This window comes from Nothoprocta perdicaria, unplaced genomic scaffold, assembly GCF_003342845.1.
Source record: "Nothoprocta perdicaria isolate Ctin4 unplaced genomic scaffold, notPer1 scaffold_76, whole genome shotgun sequence".
Taxonomy (NCBI): Eukaryota; Metazoa; Chordata; class Aves; order Tinamiformes; family Tinamidae; genus Nothoprocta; species Nothoprocta perdicaria.
In genome coordinates, this window is record NW_020456043.1 from 1 (window position 1) to 22263 (window position 22263).

The following is a 22263-nucleotide window of genomic DNA, read 5'->3' on the forward strand; positions in this document are numbered from 1 at the left end:
AAAAAAAAAAAAAAGGATAAAAAAATCAAAAATCCCATTTTCTGGCCAGTCCTATCAATAAGCAGCAGTCCCAGATGATGCAAGCCCTTCACCTGGGCAGGTCCCTGGAAAGCAGCAGGATGCTCAGATGCGGAGAAGGGAGGGCAGCCTTAATTGGCCTGGGGAGGCTGCCTGGCGTCTTAGCGCAATTAGCGCTTAGAGCAGCTCTTAGGCTCGGCCTCCAAAGCTTGGAGCGCGCTCAGCCTAACGCAGAAGCGACAGGCCAGCAATTTCCACGGGATCCATCAGCCTCCCAGGACACCCGCGCTTGTGCTTACCAATATTAAGGGCTCATTTGGATTGATGCTCAGAGCCTTTTTCCAGGCACATTCCTCATGGGGAGGAGCGTGTTCACATCGACACAGCTCTAAGTCTTGGAAGGAGTCTCCCCGGTGGCATTTAAGAAAACAAAAGCATTTTACCCCCAGGCTAAGAGAGTTTCGGCCTCCTCCTATGTAATACTAGCAGTAACTTTAGCTTTGCATAAAACTATCTTAGCTTAGCAAAGCTCCTCCGGCACCTGCTTTCTCAAAGCTATCTTTACATGTGTTTTATCACACGGGAACTGCTGCTTTTTGGATTGCAATTTACCCACCTGATTGATCGTAATTTCTCCCACCTGCCAGCACTTGGAAAGATCTATTCTCTTTAGCTCAAATAATTTGTTCCATTTTTCTATTTTTTTTTTAAACTTGAGGCTTTTAGCAACATTAGGAAGAAGGTTTTCTGAGCTTTCTCAGCATTTTGAACCATGCCTTTTGTTATTTTGCATTAGTTGCAACTGTCCACATTCCTAATAGAAATGTGGTCCCAAATGAGCAATGCTAGCTGACAAATTATGAGAAAATTTTAGGGGTCTAAATAAATTTGCAGATAGAATAAAGCACATAGGATTTTCAAAACCCACAGGATCCTGCACAGGCTTTTAAGAGAGCCTGTTCCAATCTTTGCATGGGCTACAAACCATTAATTTCCGGTGTTCCATTAGAAATAAGAGTCCTTATCCCTCCTGAAAGCTCAGGCTGACTATATTAGTCAGAACTTCATAAACATGGGAGGAAAAAACGCATTTTAGTTCAGTAATGAAACAAATTCACACAAATGCTTTTTCAGAGGACTCCAACACAGGCATGGAAATTAAATCAAACAGCGATAAGAAAAGTAACGTTTACAATTTTCTCAAATACAAAATTTTTCCACCATTTCTCTCTCAAGAATCATCCGTGCGCATTCACATATATTTTGCAGACCAGGCAAAACAATCATTGGAGCATTTCCATCCAAAAGGAAGTAGATAAACAACTTAACCATTTATTTGACTGCATCGTATTTCGACAGCTCGTACATTTTGTAACCCCACCGGTTTTGTTCTCATCCAAAGGGATCAAGGGACAGCAGAATATAATCCACGCCAAACAGCAGTCCAGTATTTTCAGATACACTTGATACTTTCATAGACGCCCACCTGATACCTGAACTCCAACACAGTTTGTTATGTTTATACAAGACCTGAAATTTTTTCTTTAACATAGCACTCGGGTTTAGCCGCACCTTGAGGTGCCCCAAAATAAGAGTTTGTGATGCAATGGCAATTAGATTATGTCAATTAGATTATGCCTACTTTTCTCGACGGTGACGAACCCTTTTGTAAAGAAAATAAACGAAACAACAGTATAATGCAGACATCCATTCTGACATGTCAGCCAATAGCAATATTTGGGCAAAGTTCGACAGAAAAGTAATCAACTCCGTAGTTAGATTTGTCAATGCAAAAGAGGTGAGGGAGGAAGGGCTGCAACAGACGGGAGGAGGACTGCACTTTCTCTGCTAGATTTCATTTGAAAACCTATTTTCATCTCTTAGCAAATTTGCAACTTCCCACCACGACACCAAGCAACACAGAGCACAGATCTGTTTTGATACCAACCAGCACATACAGCTTCAGTCTCTTCTGCAGTGACCTGCGTGTTACACAGCAGCAAGATTAGAACCTTTCTGGCCAAAATGCACTTGGAAAAACAAATGTGCACCTAGTTTGCGCAGTCTCTTCCCAAATTTGCATGGCGAGCTTTGCTTCTTACACTAAACAAACAGAACTGTATTTGAGATTTGCTCCGCAGTGATACGTTTCTGGCGTTGCCTCTGTGAAAAACGATTTGAAGCGGCTGCTAAGCCGGCTTCTGAATCCGAAGGAACCCGCAGTTTAAATATTAGCCACCAGAGAACTTGCCTGTCTGGCTTTCCAGTTTTCCAGCCTCAGCAGACACAGGAGAGCCAGGTCTGGAGTCTGTGGGAGCAGCCCAGCAGCTGCTAGCGAGCTAGGAAACCTCCCTCGTCTGTCTCGTGCGCTCAGGCAAGCCGGAGCAGCCGCTGCATCCTAAGCCGCTGGAATACAGATGGGAGAAGATTCATATTCCCAACCTTTAAGTCTTGATTATGAATGACCCTTCCAGATAATCTGCTCGGAACTGAGAAAATTGAGGGATTGGGCTGTTCTGAACCTATTTTAGGGGTGTTGCAAGGCAGAGGCGGCCGCACAGAGGTATCAGGTTTTATTCTAAACTCCAGAATGCTCCGTGAATATTGGACTCCAGTTTGTTACGTTTTGGGCTCAGGTACCACTTCAAACAGGGATTTTCTTTGTCTGCAAGCAGAAAACTTAGAAGGGCCAATGGCAAGTTTAAAAAAAAAAAAAAAAATCAAATACAACTCATACTTTGTAAGGGGTAAGAAATGCCCATCGCCATGTGAATGATTGGTTTGTGCAAAATAAGGCTCATTTAAATCCAGCTTTGCTACACAGGGAATTTTCTTTTTTCCAAATGTTATTGGAGGTAGGGGTTTTGTTGTTTGTGTTTTTAAATTTACAGTAATTGGCAAACAACAACAACAAAAAAAAAAAGCCCACAAAACAAACTCATGACTCAATCCAAACCCTTAAAAAAACCAGTAAGGCAAATCTGAAGAGTTCACTCAACTTCAGAGGAGCAGATCCACTGAGTTCACCCTTTTCCATAGATTATACAGGTTCTTCCAAAAGTCATCTAATACCTTTTTTCTTTTTTTTCTGTTTTTTTTTTTCCCCTCCCCAAAGTGAAAAACAACAGATTCATAGAACTGGGCTATATAATCACACTGACCAAGAAAGCCTTGACAATGTAATTACTAAACAAATTAATGTGTGTTGGTTAAACCTAGGTAAATCCAATTAAAAAAAATAAAAAGAAAAAAAAAAACGAGCAAGAGACAGAGACAAAGACAGAGAATGAGAGAGAGAGAATCAGAGACTAGTCCCTTCCCTGCTGATTTGATTTTGGAGGGGAAAAATATCCCCCAATAATTTAGCTCATGTAAGTTTAGAAAAGATGCGAGCAGCTTAAAAAAAAAAAAAATGGATACAATACACCTTGAAATTTATTTTCCAAGACCAAAACCAAGGATTGAAGCACTGTAGAACACTGAAGCAAAGCTGTTGGAAAAAGAATGGTTCCAACTATTTTAAAAGAGCTGTTTTTCCAGAGCTTCTAGCAATAATTTTGATTAAATAAAGTGATACCAATTTACATTAATTTTCTATATCTTCTTTTAAAAGTCCCTCACTCTTTTGAAAGAAAAAAAAAGTGCATCCAAAACCAGCAAAGATTTACTGGTGACATCAGGTTCTCTTGTAGCAGCTACTCAAGGTTTTCAAAATAGCTTACACTTGTTGCTGCAAGAAAAGAAGGGTCTTCCAAACCCTTGTCTGGGAGAAGTATCCAAATTATAAAAATCTGAAATAATTTATTATCAAATCTGGAATTTAAATAAAAGCAGAATTCTCCTTGCAAAGACAATTGAAGAAAGTAAAAGAATAAAAGCATGCACTCCAAACTCAGAGGTGAAGACAAATATACTTATCTATACAGGCACTGGCAGACGCAATTTAATTGTTACTGTTACTCATTGTAACACACACCCCACCCTACAATACATTTTTTCATTCACTAATCACCGAGGTACCAATATTTAAGAATGGAAAATTCAATATTGAAAAATAAAACCTAAAATTGAAGCCTTTTTTTTTTTTTTCTCCAGAAAACTATGGCAATTTTTGTATGAAATGTTAGTATACTTATAGAATTTTACAATCTACATTGGCTTTTTCTCTGGAACCAAAAGTCGTGTTCCACAGACAGGTTCTTTGATCAAATGTTCACTGTGTACGTAATAGTCAGTAGACTTGCAAACGAATGAACATATCTTGGCTATCAACTGGCACATCTCGCTGGTACCAAAAGAACTCCAAGTTTGAAACAATCTGCTTTAATTCAGAACAAATGCGCCATGCCAAAGTGCAACAAATATGTGCGACACTCAATGAGACACTGACAGACAAGAGCTGCATGGGAATTACTAAGTCCACCTGCAAAGCAATTTTGTACAAATTGCATTGCATGCAAAGGACAACTCTGCGCTGCTGGGAAGTCAGTTGCTCGATGTGATGGTTTCTTTTAACGCAGCCATAGTTTAAGACGCAGTGCATCAACTCCATTTAAATAGTATCTGAAGAGCCTCTTGTCTCGCACAAAACCAAGGTTTTCATAAAGTTTCAAAGCAGACTTATTTGTGATTTCTGTTTCCAAAACAACCTTTAAGGAAAAAAAAAACAAAAAAGAAAAAGAAAGAGATAAAACATATCATATTAGAAAGCAGCTGTGTATTTCAGATTACATGAGGACTGAACGAACTAAAGTTTCTATTGTAAAATTACACTCACTAGAAATGAATGGAATTAATTTACCTTGTTCTGGCTTGTTCATGCAACCTCCCTCCACCCCCACATTTAAAAATACTCTTTAGCAGTTATTCAACAGTAACATTTGCAAGCAAGTTTCACCTGTATCGAGATCCAAGAACTGAGCAGAAAATTGTTCTGGCTTAGTCACTAACTTTTTACTTCATAACATGATAGACTTAGACCTAGACACAAGTTTCAGTATTTAGCTGACAAAAGAAATGCTCGTAGTATCTGTGCTTCTGGTGAGAAAGGAAAGGGCGTATAATTAAAGTAAGGCACGGGTTTAAGAAGATGAATAATTGTTGGCTATCACTGTTCCCAGCTAGTCTTGCATAAGCCAGGAACAAAGAGCAGTTTGCAGCTTTTTGCCCATTTTTCCCCTATATTGACAAGATCCCAACAGCAAGATGACCTGTCAAGAGCAGCTTGGATCAAACCCCAATGTGGTCCAAGTTAAGCAAGGGGCCAAAAGTGCCTCAGAAGTAAAGTAAAAGAATAAAATTTCTTACCAAGAATAGGTAAGAAAGGAACTGGCATTTAACAAGGAATAGAAAAGCACCAAAATACACCTCTCAGCTGTTTTCCCTCTTTTCTCTAAATGCACTGAGATGAGGCTCTGCACACCTGCTGAGCCATCTACCCTTTCCAAATGATAAAAACCCTTTTGCCTAGTGTTGTCCAACTCATACTTAAGGATTTTGCTATTAGAAACGGATCAGGGTTACTCAAGAACACAGGATGAACTAATAAGCTGAAAAGACCACGTATGAATCCATGACCATGTCCATTTAAACTGTTAGAAAGACCACGCGATGCAAACGTAACCTATGTATTTTATTCAACCATTGCTGGATATTTCTAAACTACTATTTCATAAGAGTGTGCAGTAAGAGCCATTTACATCAAAATCAAAGCGAAAAAAAAAAAAAAAGACTACCTTAGCAAAACTGAGGAAAAGGAATCAGGAATAAAATATTAGGCTCTATTTGTGTATGCCAGTTTAAGCCAATCTGCGTTGGGGAGCGCGTGGCCCCGCAGCCTCCAGGTCTGTATTTCCATTTCCCCGGCCTGTTTTGCCAGCTCTGCTGAGCTTGTTGCTGAGCCACTTCAAAAAGCAGCCTGGGTAGAAAATTACCAATTTTTCTTCCCATCTGCTTTATCTTCTGCAGTCTAAGGAGCGGTTTAGCATAAGAGGCAGAGGCAGCCAGCAGTTAGACTGGTTACCTCCAAGATTTAACTATCTACTCACTGTATATATTTGAGCATTACTCAGGTTTCAAGGCTCTCTGACCACATTCCATCTGCAAATTCAGCCGGAGAATTCAGCACACACATGTACAAAGAACAGTAAATTCAGGGCTAACCACCCAACACCCAACATACACTAGGGAAAAATAAAATTTGAAGTAATTTGTTTTTCTAAAAGGAGCTAGAGGTCACATATTAAAATATTAATAGCCAGAGTTCTTAAATTACAGCAGGTCAGTCTGTGGTACCTGTACTCTTGGGACAGCCTAATTCAATTCTTAGTCTTATGGGAAGAATTAGAGATTGAATTTCTTTTCTTAAACATATGCTGGCACCTCACTGGAATACTATTATCAAGTCCTGTGACCTGATCAAATACTCACAAGAACATTAATCTATTAAAATTAATCGGTATCACTTTGTGACCAATTATGGAAGTGCAATAGTCTTCCTGAACCGTTTGCTATCTTCTTTATAATTATGCAAGCTGTACAACTTTTAAATTCAAATGAAAACAAAGCATTATGCCAACCAGGAAAGGTGACCCCTGCAAGAACTACAGTGCAAGAGACTTATTTGAACCCCAGCTACAACCAGCATTCGCTCTCATAAATGTTTAGCAACCTGGTGGAGAGAGAGAACGTGTCCGCATCCAGCATAAGCACATCCTGCACTGCTAAGAGGTGTCCATCAACACTGCTGAACCCTGCCTTTAAGGGAGTGGTTAAAGGTTGAAATTCAGGTTTGCTGGAATCCCTGCGCGCGAGTCAATGCTCAGCTTGAAAGATGTTGAAATGGATGTGCCCTGGTATTCTTAGAAAAAGACTTAGTGTAATGATAAATAATTCCTTGACCTAAATATACTGAGGATATGGTCTCATAAAGGGTTAAAAACAGTGCTCTGCTAGAAGGAGCTGAGGGATCCTACATAAATTAACTTCAGGAATGACAGAAGCTGTTTTTTAGTGGCTGGGAAAAGCAATCTTAGCTATATATATACACATTATATATATATATATTTTTTATGCTCATCACTAGAAGGGAAAAGGCCTCACACCCTACTATTCCAGCTGTTTTTTAACCAATAGAAAATGCAAGCACATAGAAAAAGATTAAGTGATAGGACATGGCCAACTCCTGGTGTACACAAAAATCAGAATTCTGCTTAAACTGCAATCCTAACAGCAAGGTACCTCAGGAGCAGCAGGAACTACCTAGTCTACAAGAAAGTTATAATTTTAATTTGTCTGTTATCAATCAGCTATCAATCAGTTGCTAAAAAAATCATCTAGTTTATCAAATAGAGTTCAACAGTGAGGATTCAAGCAGTGACTTGTAATCAAAATGTATTTCTCTATCTAATCAAGGAACACAGTATTATTTTATCTAGGTTTCAGATGCTTGATTCTGTAAAGGATTCCCCTCTTCCTGCATGAGATATTAAGTCAACACTCAAACTTTCAACCATTTCATTTATTACTCGCCTATGGTCTCTAATGGTAAACTTTGCTGTATGACAGCAAAGATCTGATCTGATTTAAAATCTTTTTCTGCAGAACTTGTAACCTTCTGAAAGCTGCATTTCCTCTTGCACCTAAAATTTCCTAAGTCCAACATTTACCTCAATTAGCTTTAATTTTAATTGGTTTTTAGAAGCAAAGCATCTTTTTCTATGGTAATAACAAAATGCAATGCTTCCTGCTACTATGTTCTCATACATAGCTTGAATTTATGCATAAATATGCATAACCAAAAAGGACAAAAAAAAAACCCTTGCTTCTTCAGTTCAAACTTTCAAACTTTGAAGCAACTCAAGTTTAGAAACTAAGTCATGAAGTCATGGAATAGAGACAAATTAAACAAACAAATGATGAAAATATTCTTTCAGCACTCATGGATAGGCTGTTATTCTTACAAATATGTTTGGGAGATCAACAGAATCAAGTTGTGGATCTTTGTCCAGTTCCTTTAATCAATTTAAGAGACTGACAGAAGTTCACATAAAAAGCTGCAATTCCTTTTCAAATTCTGCATTTGCCTTAAAACTCTTTTTGCCTTTTGCCCTTCTTTTGACCAGTTAGCACTTATGTGATATTGCAGTGACGATGTGCTGAAAAATAGCACTGCAGATTGCTTGTACAGTCATGCTATAGATCGGGAACCTACATAAATGATCCTATGTGATCTCATTGATCCTACATGAACAACGAACAACYCCTCTTTGACTAAGCAATGTAATAAGTAAAGCTTTTCAAAACTGCTCTAAAAAAGACCAAGCAAAAGTAACGCCACGTACCCAACTTACTGAATTTACCACTCACTTTGCTTCATATGCTAGAAGGAAAATCTCTTCAAAGCTTTGGAAATAAGAGAGAAAAGTATTCACTCTCACCTGTTTGTTTAGATACCAAATGAGAACACTGCACTAGACAGTTTACASTTAATGTACACTCACAAAAACTATGTTAAATCACTGCGATTTAATGAAAACAAAGCCCATTACAACCCTGGAAATGATCAGTTCACTATCCCAAACGTGAGTATTCATTAACATCCACTGCCCAAGAAACTCACCATGCTCAAAATCCAACTTCTATAACATCATATCCAGAAACTGCACCTGGAAGCAACCTCTGGAGTCCTTTCTTGAGGCTTGAAGGTTATTCCTAGTTCAMCCAGCCACCCTGAACGTCATCTTGTCCTCCTCCTCTCTGTTCTAACATAGCCCTGACCACCTCCTCCAAGCCCATCGCCTTCCCCTCACACTGATTCCAGTCCAACTTTTCCATCTGTGGTGTTGCACAAGTACTTCAATTCTGAGAACTCAATTTTCATACCCCCAAAAGTMTAATCTATTGATTATTATTGATTATTGATTTTCTACTTGAAAAATGTAACATCTCTAAAGGTCCCTTCCAACYGTAAAGATTCTATGAACATCGAAATAAACATCAGATTGTATGTCACAAATTTGGAATTTAAAACATTTAYTTTATCTTTCCATGCTAACATTGAAAAAAGACTTTCCAAGCAGCTTTGAAATGTTTTAACTACACCTATTCATGTTTTTAAAACATATTCTGAGCAAGTTTCAGAAAACTGTACTCTTCAATCACAATCCATTTTATTTCAAGCATCATATCAGCATCTTGTTTCATCCTGCTACTAACCTTATTAGAGGTAGAAATACACGCCTCACAATCTTRTAAGCATCAGAGATAAYTAAACTATCTACAAAACCTCAAAAAAAAAAACAAAACCCCCAAAAAACAACCTACTACGATGCACTGCTTCATATCTGGTCAGGTAAGCATCAAACAGATTGCTAGAAACTGCTCTGCAGCAACTGCTGTAAAAACACTGGTGAGGTTTGTCAGCTCTGTCAGGATGAACCTTAAATAAGGGGTGGCTGGGTGGACTTTTCAGATGTTGATCAGGACCAAAGGTTTTCCTGCAGTCCTAGGAGACTGTTCTGCAGAACTAGGATGTTTAAGTAGCCAACATCATCGTGGGCATGCCATGCACACCTGGAAAAAGCCTAAACTTTGTGCTTGAAGACATTCACTGTTTGGCTGCAGCTATGCTATATTTATGTTGCATTGGTCTTTCTTTCCTTATTTTCTTTCTTCCTCCTGTTTCTGAAATTCACATGGACATGTCTGATAATCAGAGCAAAAAGTGCTACAAGCTGCCTGGACATATGAGGTCCCATTTCAGTGCCAGCACAAACTAAGTGCAGGCAGAAGTCCCCAAGAGCAGGACATCATCCCACAAACAGTTTTGCASTTTCCAAGGTGGAACTTGCCTGCATCCATGCCGCACATGCCTCAAGAGGCTTGGATTGGGGTGCCCTTGATTAAATACAGACAGCACTAGCCTTTGAGAAATGCCCTACAAGTTTATAGAGAACATTCATACAGCACCACGGATGAAAACCTGTGACAAAGACTTCATGAAATCTTAGCAGCCTTTGGTCCCTAACACATTGRTTTTGCTTCTGAGCGAAGAGGAGCTCTTGGGTTAATATTTTAGCACTGGTGGGGGGAAAAAAGAGCATGGRAGATTATTATGTGCACGCCAGTTGGATGGTTCAGTTTAGAAATGAAGTTGTATGAGAAGCAGCTCACATATATGCTCACCATAAGGAGCTATTGCATCTCTGGTGGCTGGGGTAGAAACCAGCTTCCCTAATGACATTGGGCAATTCAGCTCCCTGAATCTCATTGCTCTTGCAATGGTAAGATAACGGTGCTCTCCTATCATGATTGTCATACTGCCTCTCAGTTCTTTAAAATAATCTTGGATATTTAGCAATGGGAAGTGAATTCAAGAGGATAAGAGAGAGCAATGGGAAAGAAATTCCTTTCTCCACTAGTTCAAGGCAGCCAGTAGTAAAAGGGGTTAGGGCAAAGCCTATTGCTTATGGTGATAAAAGCACAAGGACAACACAAGACAAACCAAAGAACTTGGAGAACMAGCTCAGAAATACCAAATTGCACTATACTGCCCAAGTACAACACACATCATAGAAAATATGACACCAGTAAATGGAGGTAGGAAGGGACCTGCAGAGAAGAGCAAATACCTAAACTACTTCCTGAAGTCAGAACGTATGCAGGGCTTCTGCAAAAGAGTAACTCAACTAGTGGAAAAATAAACAGAGTGGAGTATGTGCCAGAAGTCTTGGGACAAAGCTTGGAGTTTTGCACCACACTTAGTGTGGCAAGTGAGGGAGCAATTGAAGCAGGAAAACAAAGAGATCAAAGGATCTCTGAGTATGACACACTGAAATGACACTATTCAGGTATCAGGAAGAAGTTAAATGGCTCCATTGTACCAAGCAGATGAAAGAGTTAAGGGAAGAGATAACTGGATTAAGGAGAATGGGTCTAGGGAGAGTTTTCACAAGTTAGATGTGGCACATTAAGATAGTTTGTTGCTTAGTAATATACTAAATTAAAAAAGGCAGAGACTGCAAAGCAGGAAAAGGAAAGACTAGACACATACAGGCCAGAGAGTTTCACAGTTATTCTGTGATTTTTCTTAAAAGTTCTCACTGACATGCTAAACCATGACACGGTTCTGTCAGTGCTACCTAATATGCCTAGACACTAACTGATGACTTGCTGTGATGACATAATCTGATGGCTTGCTGTGATAAAATTATATTCTGCAGTATTACAGCACCGTTCTAGTATCTTCCCGTATTCTGCAAGCACTGAAGGGGCCTCCTAGGAAGGCTGATGCAGGTTCACAAGGCAAGACAAAACCTGAAGCACTGAAYTTGAGCTCTTACAACAAATCTTAAAAAAAATTCTTCCATTTGCATCTTTTCTGACATTATCTTTTCTTTATAATAGACCGGCAAGGTGCTTACCAATTTATTTACCAAAATAAATAAACAAAAACAAAAAAAACAAAAACAAAAAAAAACAAGAAAACATAGAACCCAAAGAAAAACCTGCAAAACAAATCAAAATGCTAGGTATAGGAGAACACAAAGCATTTACATTAAATCCCAAAGTTTTTGATTATAAAMATCTTACCTCATCACAATCTCCTTCAACCATAGCATAAATAGCTTTCTTAACCAAGTTTGTACCTGAAATTTAGATTTGAATATGTGTCAACAAAGTTGCAATGCAAAAGATATTTATACAAAACTAATATACAGGCTACCTATATGATAACACCTGGGGGAAGAGAGAAAGATTAAAAGAATCTGCAGTCAAGTTACAGTCTCACGTTTGAGCATTAAAACAACCAGCAAAGTTACTGAGACTCGAGCCTGAATGCAAGATTCTTTTAACACCAGAATAYTAAAAACAGGCTTCTATGTTTAACATATTGTTATATATAGCCTTCCAAGATGTGATTCATTCCTTTTCGCTGCATTTAAAGTCAAAATCTATTGGCATGTACTTGAAGGACATTCATCTTCCAAGGGAATTTCCTCTTACTAAAACAAGTTCTGTTACTAATAGAAGCATTTATGAAACTACTTTTCTTGTGGCTCCCTCCCGTTTGGTTTTGCTGGTGTTTAATAGTATGGCTGAAGCCCATCCCTTCCCCTTGGTCTTGCATTAATTTAATTCTTTAGCATTATTTTTCATCCATTTCACAACAGATCTACAAACGTAATATCCCTACCTGTCTGTAGAATTGGGGTGAAATTGAAAGTTGATTTCAAAGTTATTAGTGGAAAAAACTGCTGTTCAGTGAAATTGCATAAATCTCACTTCCATTAGAAGGCTAAGGAAAAGGAAAAAAAACCCCAAGGAATCTAGAGATTGTTTTAAAGAAGTCTCAAAATTTTAAATCAATTAAGATTTTATTTGAACATACGACAAACCATACCGTATATAAAACAAATCTTCAGATTAACATCATACTTTAAAGAGCGAGGTAGTGAGAGCAGGGGAAAAAAGTCAACATTTATAGTGTTAAAGTAAGCAAAACCTGAAATATAAAATCTATTTATATAATTCTAAAGTGATGAATTGACGAAGGAGAGAGGAAAACCTCGTGGAGGTCTGCACAAGAGCAGCATTTGTTCTTATTTACTCATGAAGCCAAGTGCCTGCTTTTRAATTACAGCAGGCTCCTTTATGACTCAGCTGAAGGGAGAGGGCGATTTCTCTTTACGTTCTTCCCTCTGCTCCAGTAGTGAAATCTCAAATGGCTTCTGAAGTCTACTAAAGAAAAAATATTCCCACATGCTTACCTAGTCAGGCTGTTATTTAGTGCTACTAGTGGTTTTATTTTATTTTAATTTTTGAGGAGAACACACAGTGGTAGCATTCTGTATCCTGTATTCTATAAGTCATTCTATAAAGTCATAAATCACAGAGTATGAGCTTTTCAGCATTWGGGTGGTAAAGCACATTTTTGGCCTTTGAAAGCGACATTTACATTTTAAGTTAAAAATAATACATATATTTATATAAGAAAAAATATATTAGAACAGGAAGGATCCATCACAACACCAAATCAAAAGAATTAAAGTTCTGTAAGACTGGATCTTTAATCAAGCCAAAGRTAACTGGGGTTGGAAGGAAAAAAGTCTTGATCAGGCAAAAACATCTAACGAGGGAAAGCAAGTCACCTGTGAGCAACGGCTTGCTTTGAGTAAGAGACATTTCAGTTTTGGTCATTCAAGAATACACTTTTTTTTGCAAGTTTTAATAAATCAATGAGCTATACATATCTTCCTTACACACAATATATGCATAACTGACAGGGAAACATCAAAGGATAAATTAACTGAAAATAAATGTCCCAAGCACCTCATGGAAATAAAATAATGCAGATAGACATAAAGATGCAAAATAACTCCTATAATTATTTGRTATTGCAGATATAAATGACTGCTAATTGCCTTTCTTTACGTCCTTATCATACTCAAGATTATAAAATGACAGAGCACAGATATTCCAGGTTACTCTAATTTAAAAAAAAATAAATAAACAAAATGAAAATAAAAAAGCCCACCAGGCTGGAGAGCATGCATCAGAGAGGAAGGGATGACAGGGAGTGACAACAGACAAACCATCACATTTAGTGGTCCATTTTTGCTTAAATCTTTGTGACAGTTACCCCAGCAAACTACAGGATACCCAAGTTAAAAATAATTAAAAAAAAAAGAAAATAAAAAGCACTATTCTTACCAATTCCTTTTCTTCTGTATTTGGAATCCACTGCTAACATGGCTATATAACCTCTGCGGAACATCTTTTTGTGCATATCCAGCTTGCAGACGATGGCACCTACACACTCCTCACCTACCATGGCCTTAAAGACAAACACAGGCACGCATTCTCAGTTGTTGGTTTACAATGCCAACCGGAAAAAAAAAAAAAGACTAATGCATTTTAAATGAAACATCCACACAAACCTGACTGCACAAAGCTATTAAAAAAAGGCTACATAAGTTATAAATGTTTCCAAAATACAAATCAGAAAGTTCTTATTTCTGTAKTGCTTACAAATAAAGTTACAATCTTTTCAAAAGCGTTAAGCAGTCCCTTACACAACTACAATATTTCTCCTTGAAATTTAAAGGCAAGAATATGTGGTTGGGGATGGGGGCAGAGGAGAACAGGTTAAGGCATAAATCATCTTCTTTCATGTGAGGTGCCAAAAAGTCCATTTCTGTTCTATAACGACCTCAGTTTTCATGTCTGCAGCAGATAACATGCTTGATTTGGGCTGGTGTTATTGTCAAGCCCATAATGGGTCAGAGTAAAACGCCCTTACATTTAATCTTTGGAAAATGTCACTTTTAAGTCAGATAACATCCAAAGTACAAACAAACAAAAAGGCAARTATCTTCACACATTTCAACTGTTCAGAGATTTCAGCTAAGAGCTGTGTAATTTGTAGTTACCCCATTGATATAATAAGAGGAAATACGTTAGGAGACTAAGGCACTTTGTAATATTAAAGCAAGCAGAACAATAMGAAAAACCTTCCCAGACACTTTCAAGTTATTTGTACTATGTATACGCTCACCCAAATACCATGAAATACACTGGAGAAAGAGGGCAAAAATAACCAAATCACATGTTAAGTGAAGGATTAGACAGCAAGCAAGATTATAACCTTATAACATTATAACCTGCAGCTGCATAAGTGAATAAGGCTGCAAAACAGAGACTTAGTGTCCAAGGGGAGTAYGAACCACTATTCATTCAGAGAAAGACTAAAATTCAAAAAAGCAGCCCCCAGTTGTATGCATGGGGGTATAAACAGATCCACACAACTCCAAACAAGACCTGTATTTGCAGGGGGAACCAGCTCACACACAGCTCCTAAACTGGAACTGCAGCATATGACTGGCACAAGCATGTGCTGGCACAAGCTCCTCTGGATAATCCAAATTCACAGCAGCAAGATGTCAAAGCGAAAGGGACTTGTCAAAGGCAATGCTTCACCGAGGCCCACCTATGCACCATTCCCAGGGCTCGCCTCCCCAAAATCCACCGTACATACAACAATTTATAAACGACTGTGTGCAGCTTGTGGGATAAGACAATCCACGCTTACTCTGTGGGCAGAAAACTCATTTATACAGGTTATGTTGCAGGCACAGACTGAGAGGTGKTTTTTTCTTTTTGCCCCAAGATGAATAATCAAACAGCACCCCCTCCCAAACGGTGGTTATGAGCTGGCTTAGTTATCAGGCAGCAGCCCCAACCAGAAGTGAAATGGAGCAGCCCAAAAGGGATGAGCTGCAGTTTCAAAGCGCTATGATACAGTGTGAGCCCAAAATAATTTCTAAGCTCATCAAGTATAATTGCTAAGTCATTATTTGTTGGGATAATAAACCTTTCTCACAGTACCCAGGAACTCTGAACAATCTAAACATGTGGTTTCCAAAAAAGCAAAAGCAAAGCATGATCTAACTGGACTAAAACACACAGCCTCTAAGTAGTTTTTTTGTTTGTCCTAAAACACACTTTTTTTTTCCCCCCAAAGGGAGAAAGACAACTGTAGTTTTACTAAAACTGTGTATGCAAAGTGTCAGCTCAAGGCAAATTTTGTATCTCAGCACAGACCCGAGAAAAACAGGGAGTTAAATAAAGAGTATCATCAGACAGACTGCTCCTAACACTGCTATAATTATGCAGAGTACCTAGATGTAATCTTACACCTCGCTTAAAAAAGGAGCATACCACAAACTAACATGTTATAGTTATGCCTTGCCCTGAAGTGAACACGTGCAAGTTGTTGATCATAACAGTCATGTAGAGAAGCCTTAGATATATTTTTACACACTTTGAGAGTGAGGACATTCCCATCATTATAGATCTTGGTTGACACAGTTTTAAAAGAGCTCTTTTCAGGAATCATGTATTTAAACACTAAATGAGCAACGAAGTATTTTTGTTTCAGTGACTGAAGTAGTAAATACTTAATGTTTTTGTTGCTGTTGCGGATAGTTGCATAAAGTGTCACTTTGTTACCAGTTCCCTGAACACTTGGGAATCTAATTCTCTGTCTTCACGCAGGTAAATTTGCCTGTTCATCTGTGGATGTTCCACTTACATAGGGAATGCAGCATCTGTCCCTTAATTTGAGTTCTTCTTTTCCCTTTCCTTTCCCCTTTCTCTCCAACTTCATCTAAAGCTGAAAAGGAACCTAAAATGCAATGTAAAACTAAATAATTTAATTCCTTGGGGAAGATTAAACAGCCTAAATAAAAAGACACTGGAGTAGAAAATGGGCAGAGGGGAAGAAAAAGTAGTTTCCACATAGCATCATTCATAGAGGGAGATGATCATGGGACAAATTCTCTTTTCAAATACATGACAGTACTTCTAAAAAGATTTCCACAGAGTTTGGCCCAAGTTACTGAGCATTACATATTATAAACAAGATAGAGTATTCTGAGATGTACTTTAAGCCTGAGCYTTTAGCAGAACTAATATACTTGAGTTAAAATTCAGTATTTACACTACTTGGTTCTTATGCATAAGTTTAAATGTTTAAAACAGACTAGATTATAGTATCTTCAACGATGGATTACTAAGGAGTCAGCACAAATACTTCTATGTATCAGAAAGAACATTAGCCTTCAAAAAAAAAGAGAAACTAAAACAATTGGCATTCATTTTATTAGCAAAGATGGCATTAAAATTGGCAGCCACGGGCTAGCTGTGCATTTCACACTCCTGCCACATTTGTTCTCATTTAAAGAAGATTTAAACAACCAAACTAACCCCCATAGGAGAAAAAAATTGTGACTCAAATGCAGCAGGATCTGCAGTTCTGCAACACAGCTCCACTCACACRAGCACCAAAATCCCTCCCGAAGCAGCACAGAAACAGACCTGTAGGGATCTTTTGGTTTATTGATCATGTTACCAAATGCCATTAGAGGAGACATTTAAGCTGTAACTGTTAAGCTGAAGTCTGATGGTTAAGTCAGATCTGTGCAACAGCAGATCTGTGCAACAGATGGTTAAGTCAGATCTGTGCAACAGCAGATCACTAATCACTGCCTCTACTTCCACTCCATAGAACTGGGCACTGTTTAACAACTGCTAATGCAGTTATTCTTACAATGCCCTTGCACAGGAAGGAATTATTACTCAGGTGCTAAAATGAGTAGTTTTCACAAACAGCGAGAAGTAGTACAGCAATCTCCTCTCTGAAACTGTGATCATTCTGAAGAGGAAATTGGAATACATGGGGGAATTGCAGCAGTTTGCACACTGGGAATGGGAAAGACAGGATTTATTCTAGCCCTGCCATGGATATGACAATATCCTAGCAGTTTCCTGACTTCTCCGRCTCTTCTTGTGTGCACCGAGTTCCTTGCAACAGAAAAACAAAGGTGTCTTATAAGGCCTAATTTCTACATGAAGGTTGCAGGTGTCTTGAATAAAATCCAGTTTAAAAAAAAAACAGAAAGAGGGGCAAGTACTAGCAGAAAACAAGATCTTAACTGCAGTCATTTCGGAATTACAATGCATCTAAGACCACTTACATGAAATTAATGGGTTATTTTTGAACTTGTCAAAGTTTAAATTATAATAGCTACTATTGCTGGTGGCAAAGTTAAGAACGCAATAAAAGCACAGATTTTCCAGATTTTTCTTAAAAGGGAGCTGAGCTGTGCAGCATGGTGAGTTACGAGAGAGGCTGCAATACATGGCCAGAACTTTGCTTTTATTACATCCTGTCCTAACTAGGCTTCAGAACAGAGCAAGGTTTCCCAAGCTCAACTCTTCCAGGCTAATGTATTGCAAAAATWATTTTCCAAATATTTAATATCAATCTGTAAAACTCCTTCCTTTTAGAACTTCAGCAGTGTAAGGACTAGAAAGTGCAAAAATACTTTGAAATAATCTACAGCTTTGAATACATGTGTACAATGAATATGTGAACAAAGCTGTCGTGCAGTTTAAATATGTTTTACATGAAACAAAGCTTTGTTCTGTCGTTTTTGAGTGAGAAATGGTCCTAACACCTCATTTGAAGACAAAGTGGACTGTCGGAGTTCTGGAGAACAAATAAAAAGCAAGAGTCTACACAGCATCTACACCGAGCACATAGTGGCCTTCGAAAGACAGATGAAATCTAAGTTTAAGCAGACAGTTGGATTTTATGAAGCATCAACTTATTGCCTTGCAGCAGTCCTGTTAGTAAAGCTGCAATATCAGAACTGATCATCAAATATTGCCAGTAAGGCAGTTTGACAAATAAAAAGAAGTTCATTCTAACATCAGATTTATTATTTTTATTTTTTTTTAAGATTCTTAATATCTGCAGCTCCTTTTAAAGTGGAATATGAGTTTTGCTTTCCTCCCATGGGAAGCAGCCTGACAGAGCAAACCCAAGCTACTACCTGGGGTTGGTCCTGTGCTTTCTTCTCAGCTCTGCACTAGCACCTTTGTTTGTACCAACACTTACACTTGTGTGATCCTATTCTGAATATGTTCAGGGAGCTACTCCAACAGAAAACTGACCCTAACACACACAGACCCCATAACACACACACATAGACTCTAAAACATCCACACAAATGCATGTGTATGTAGTCTATGCATACATGCAAATGTACATGTGTCCGTGACCATTATACTACTTTTTTGGGTACAGTTAGCTCTGCTCCCGAATCAGATAAACATGAAGCGTTTAAACAAGGGAGGAAGAGGAAGCTGCCTTGAAATTAAGAGCCCCTTTTGGTTGCGCTAAATTGCATTAGAGTGACCCTACACTTTGGGAAGGCCAAACTCAGAAGTTTCGAATCTGCAAGATCATCGTCCACAGGAATAGTGTCAATACTGCCCCCSAGAAAGAGCCCTGCATTGTCAGGTAGCCAAAGGAAAACTGTGGCCTTTGAGATGGTTTGCTGAATACATCAGCATGGGGCAAGTGCTGACCATTTAAGGAARACATACATCCTGTCTCCAAATTTAGATGAAGTTAGTACTCTGCCCTCACACTGGTGGGAATGCGAAATGAGAGCGTGCCCATGACTATATTATGAAGACAGCATGGAAAGACATCAGTTCAACTCACCATTTCTGTGTCTTTAAAGAACTAATACAGCCCCTACAGATATTTTTTTCAAATACAATGATATTATAGTCTGACCTCCTTCCTAAAATCACTGATAACCAAAACAAAAGCTTGAAACYGAAGTGTGAGGCCATTAGGCATTAAAGGCACATGATTTATGGAATCAGGCACTATGTTTCTTCTCACTGTCGTGACACTGTTCTTGCTAATTGGAATATACAGTTCTTGAGTGAAGGTAAATATTTTAAGATACTTAGTACAGAGAAGCAGTCCAGAAATCCATTAACTGCAAGAACAAACGAACTGTCATAGAAGAGAAAGTCTTCAACAAAACTTCTAAAAGCAAACCTCAAAAATGCTAAAAATTAGTCACAAAACACAATTTTGACTCAACACAGTGCAAGAGTTTCAAATTATCACGTATATAAAACAATTTGATAATTACTTGAAATGTTTGTCCTTCTCTACAGCTTCATGTGCTTCATACTGTTCTGTACTTAATAAAAAATGGYAAATCTGAGCAGCCTTGCATAGTTCAACCAAAGTTTTGTTGATTCAAGGTTATTAAATAAAAATGAATTTGTCACTAGGAAATAAGCTTAAGAGATGTTTTCCTTTAGTGAAAACACTCTTTGAATGCACTTGTTTTAAAAACAGATTAGAGATCAAATATTTAATGCTCTGTCAAACAATCTGCTATTGCCACTTTCATAGCAAAATTCTCAAGTTACTCTGACAAATATATATATGTTTTATATATATATATTTATTTTATATATATATATATAAAAAGACTAGAAAAATGTGCTGTGATGTTGTAAGAGCTAACACTTCCTTGGCATTACCAACAATACACTAGGGACATTTGTAGCTCACAAGCATTTCTGTATGAAATTAATAACACATAGCTAGGGTAGGCTCAATGCCTGAAAAAGAAATCATTTTGCTCTGATCAGTCTGCTTATAATTAACAGCATAAAGGTAAATGAAGTCACAAAGGTTTTCATATAATTTTATAATTTTGCTTGGTTTCAAAAGGTAATGCTTTGCTCAACTTCCTGTAATCTTACTGTATTCCCTCTTCAGGGCTTTAGGAGGCACAGTTCTGAAAATCCTCCTATAAATCATATAAATCCTGCTATAAATTATATCAGACCCTAAAATGAGAACAGTCAGGAAGTTTAAGGCCAGATGGATTCCATTAGCCTGACCTCCTGTACTCATATCCTAGTAAAACTTTGCAGAGATTCTCCTGAATTGAAGGGTATCTTGAATCTAACTAAATATATATATATATATGTCTCCTTGAGAAGAGCATCTGACCTTAATTAAAGCATCAAGAAAGAAAACTGTATCATTTATGTTAGCAAAAAATACTATATATCCCCCAAATCCTCAATTTTAGAGTACACTGAGCACAACTAAGGTTCTGCTATGCACCTACACCCCTCAGGCCAAATTACACTCAGTTTCACATACCTGTGGATGGATGAGCATCCTAACAGCTGGCTTCTCAACCAAGATGCAGGTTCTAAAACTGCCCAGGGATTGTTTTTCCATAAGAAATACTAAATATTGATACAGTTTTTAGGCAGCCTTTCTAAAACTTTTCAATACCATAGTRTGAAGAAAGGGAAACTAAATAAGTTGTTAGTACTGCAAGAAAGTTTAAAGAGCATGAAAACTTCTTTAAGGCCACATACACCATCACAACTGTACGAAGCAACAGTTGTGTCTTTTTTAAAGTAAGACAGCAAATCAGAAAGTCTTTAAAGCCTTTAATACTGTCTCTCCATATATCACTTAGCATTTATAGGTTAACCATGGCGAGGTCTGTTTCAAAACCATTGTGCAAGAATTACTAAGCGCTCATAAGACACTAATGGGCTAAATTTTTTTTTTTTTTTTTTTTTTTAATATAAGCCTAAGAATTGAGGTAGAACAATAAAAGTGAGCTGCCAAAGGTCCCAAAAGTCACTGTCAAAACCAAGATTACGACCTCCGAGTTCCTCAGGCCTGTGTTCAAACCTTTCCACCACTGCTGAAAACATCTACTCAGGAACACAGGAACTTTGGGCACAGGATCTATACAGGCACACGTGGTGAGGGCAAGTCGTTAGGGAAAAGCACTTCCAGAAAAGCTCCTTCTTTCCCCTTATCCATACAAAAAATATCATTATTTCCACAAATGTCCCCCTATTAATCCTCCCCTCCCCAGCCCCAAACCACTCCCAAKTGCTTCCGCCCCAGGCACTTACCAAAAAGCAAAGTTGTGGCCAGTTGTGGATAAAATACCTATATGTATAAATGGAGTAGGGTTCAGACAGATCTTTGGTGATCAGTCTCATGATATCGGGCATCTGCAGCTCAGACTCGTATCGCACGTATCGTATCGTTAGGTCCTCCTCGGGCTGAGAGTCCGTTCCCGAGCCTTTCAAACTGCAGGCTGCTGCCAGGGACTCGGAGAGTAGCTGCAGGGGCTCCTCCTCCTGCCCTCCTTCATCCCCCTCCTCCTGCTCTTCCTCCTCCAAGCCAGTCCCTCCTGCCAGTCCATTGCGGGCTGCCCTCTTCGCAGCAGTCGTAGCCGTGGCAGCAGCCTGGCTCCTGTCCCCTGTTGCCGCCGGGGGAGAAGGAGGCGGCGGCGAGGGCGCAGTCCTTGGCTGCGGAGGGAGGTGGTTGCCGAGCGGGGCCGCCGCGGCCGCGGGCGGTGACGGCTGCCGCGGGCCGGGGCCCGTTGTTTTGCCGGCTCGCTTGTTCTCGGCGCCCTCGGCGGCCTCCGCGCCGAGGATCTTGCCCTTGAGCGAGGCGCGCAGGTGCCGCAGCTCGGGGCTGATGAGGCCGTTGAGCTGGTGGTTGTGGTGCGGCGGGTGGCGGTGCTGCCGGCGCGGCGGCGGCTGCGGGCCCCCCTTGCTGCCGTCGCCTCCTCCGCGCTGCTGCTGCCGGCCGCCCGCCGCCTCCTCCTCCTCCTCCTCTTCGGCCTCCTCGTCCTGGGCGCCAGTGCAAGCGGCGGCGGCGGCGGCGGTGGAAGAGGAGGAGGAGGAGGAGGAGGAAGCTGCGGCCCCCCCTCCTCCTCCTCCGAGGAAGGGGGAGAGCGCGTCCCCCTGCGGGGACAGCACGCTGCTAGGCCCCGGCGGTACCTCGGCCATGTCCTACGGGAGAGAGCGACACAG

At 39.3% G+C, this 22263-nt stretch overlaps 1 protein-coding gene across 1 annotated transcript; it reads right to left on the minus strand.

Annotated features, from left to right (window-relative positions):
- Positions 1-3311: 3311 nt before the first annotated feature.
- Positions 3312-22257, minus strand: NAA30 (N(alpha)-acetyltransferase 30, NatC catalytic subunit). Its single transcript, XM_026051548.1, has 4 exons — positions 21352-22257; positions 13732-13855; positions 11611-11666; positions 3312-4667 (listed from the first exon to the last, which is right to left on the minus strand). Exons 1-4 carry the CDS (start codon positions 22237-22239, stop codon positions 4530-4532), a joined length of 1206 nt encoding a protein of 401 aa, XP_025907333.1. The 5' UTR covers positions 22240-22257; the 3' UTR covers positions 3312-4529.
- Between the last annotated feature and the right edge of the window lie 6 nt (positions 22258-22263).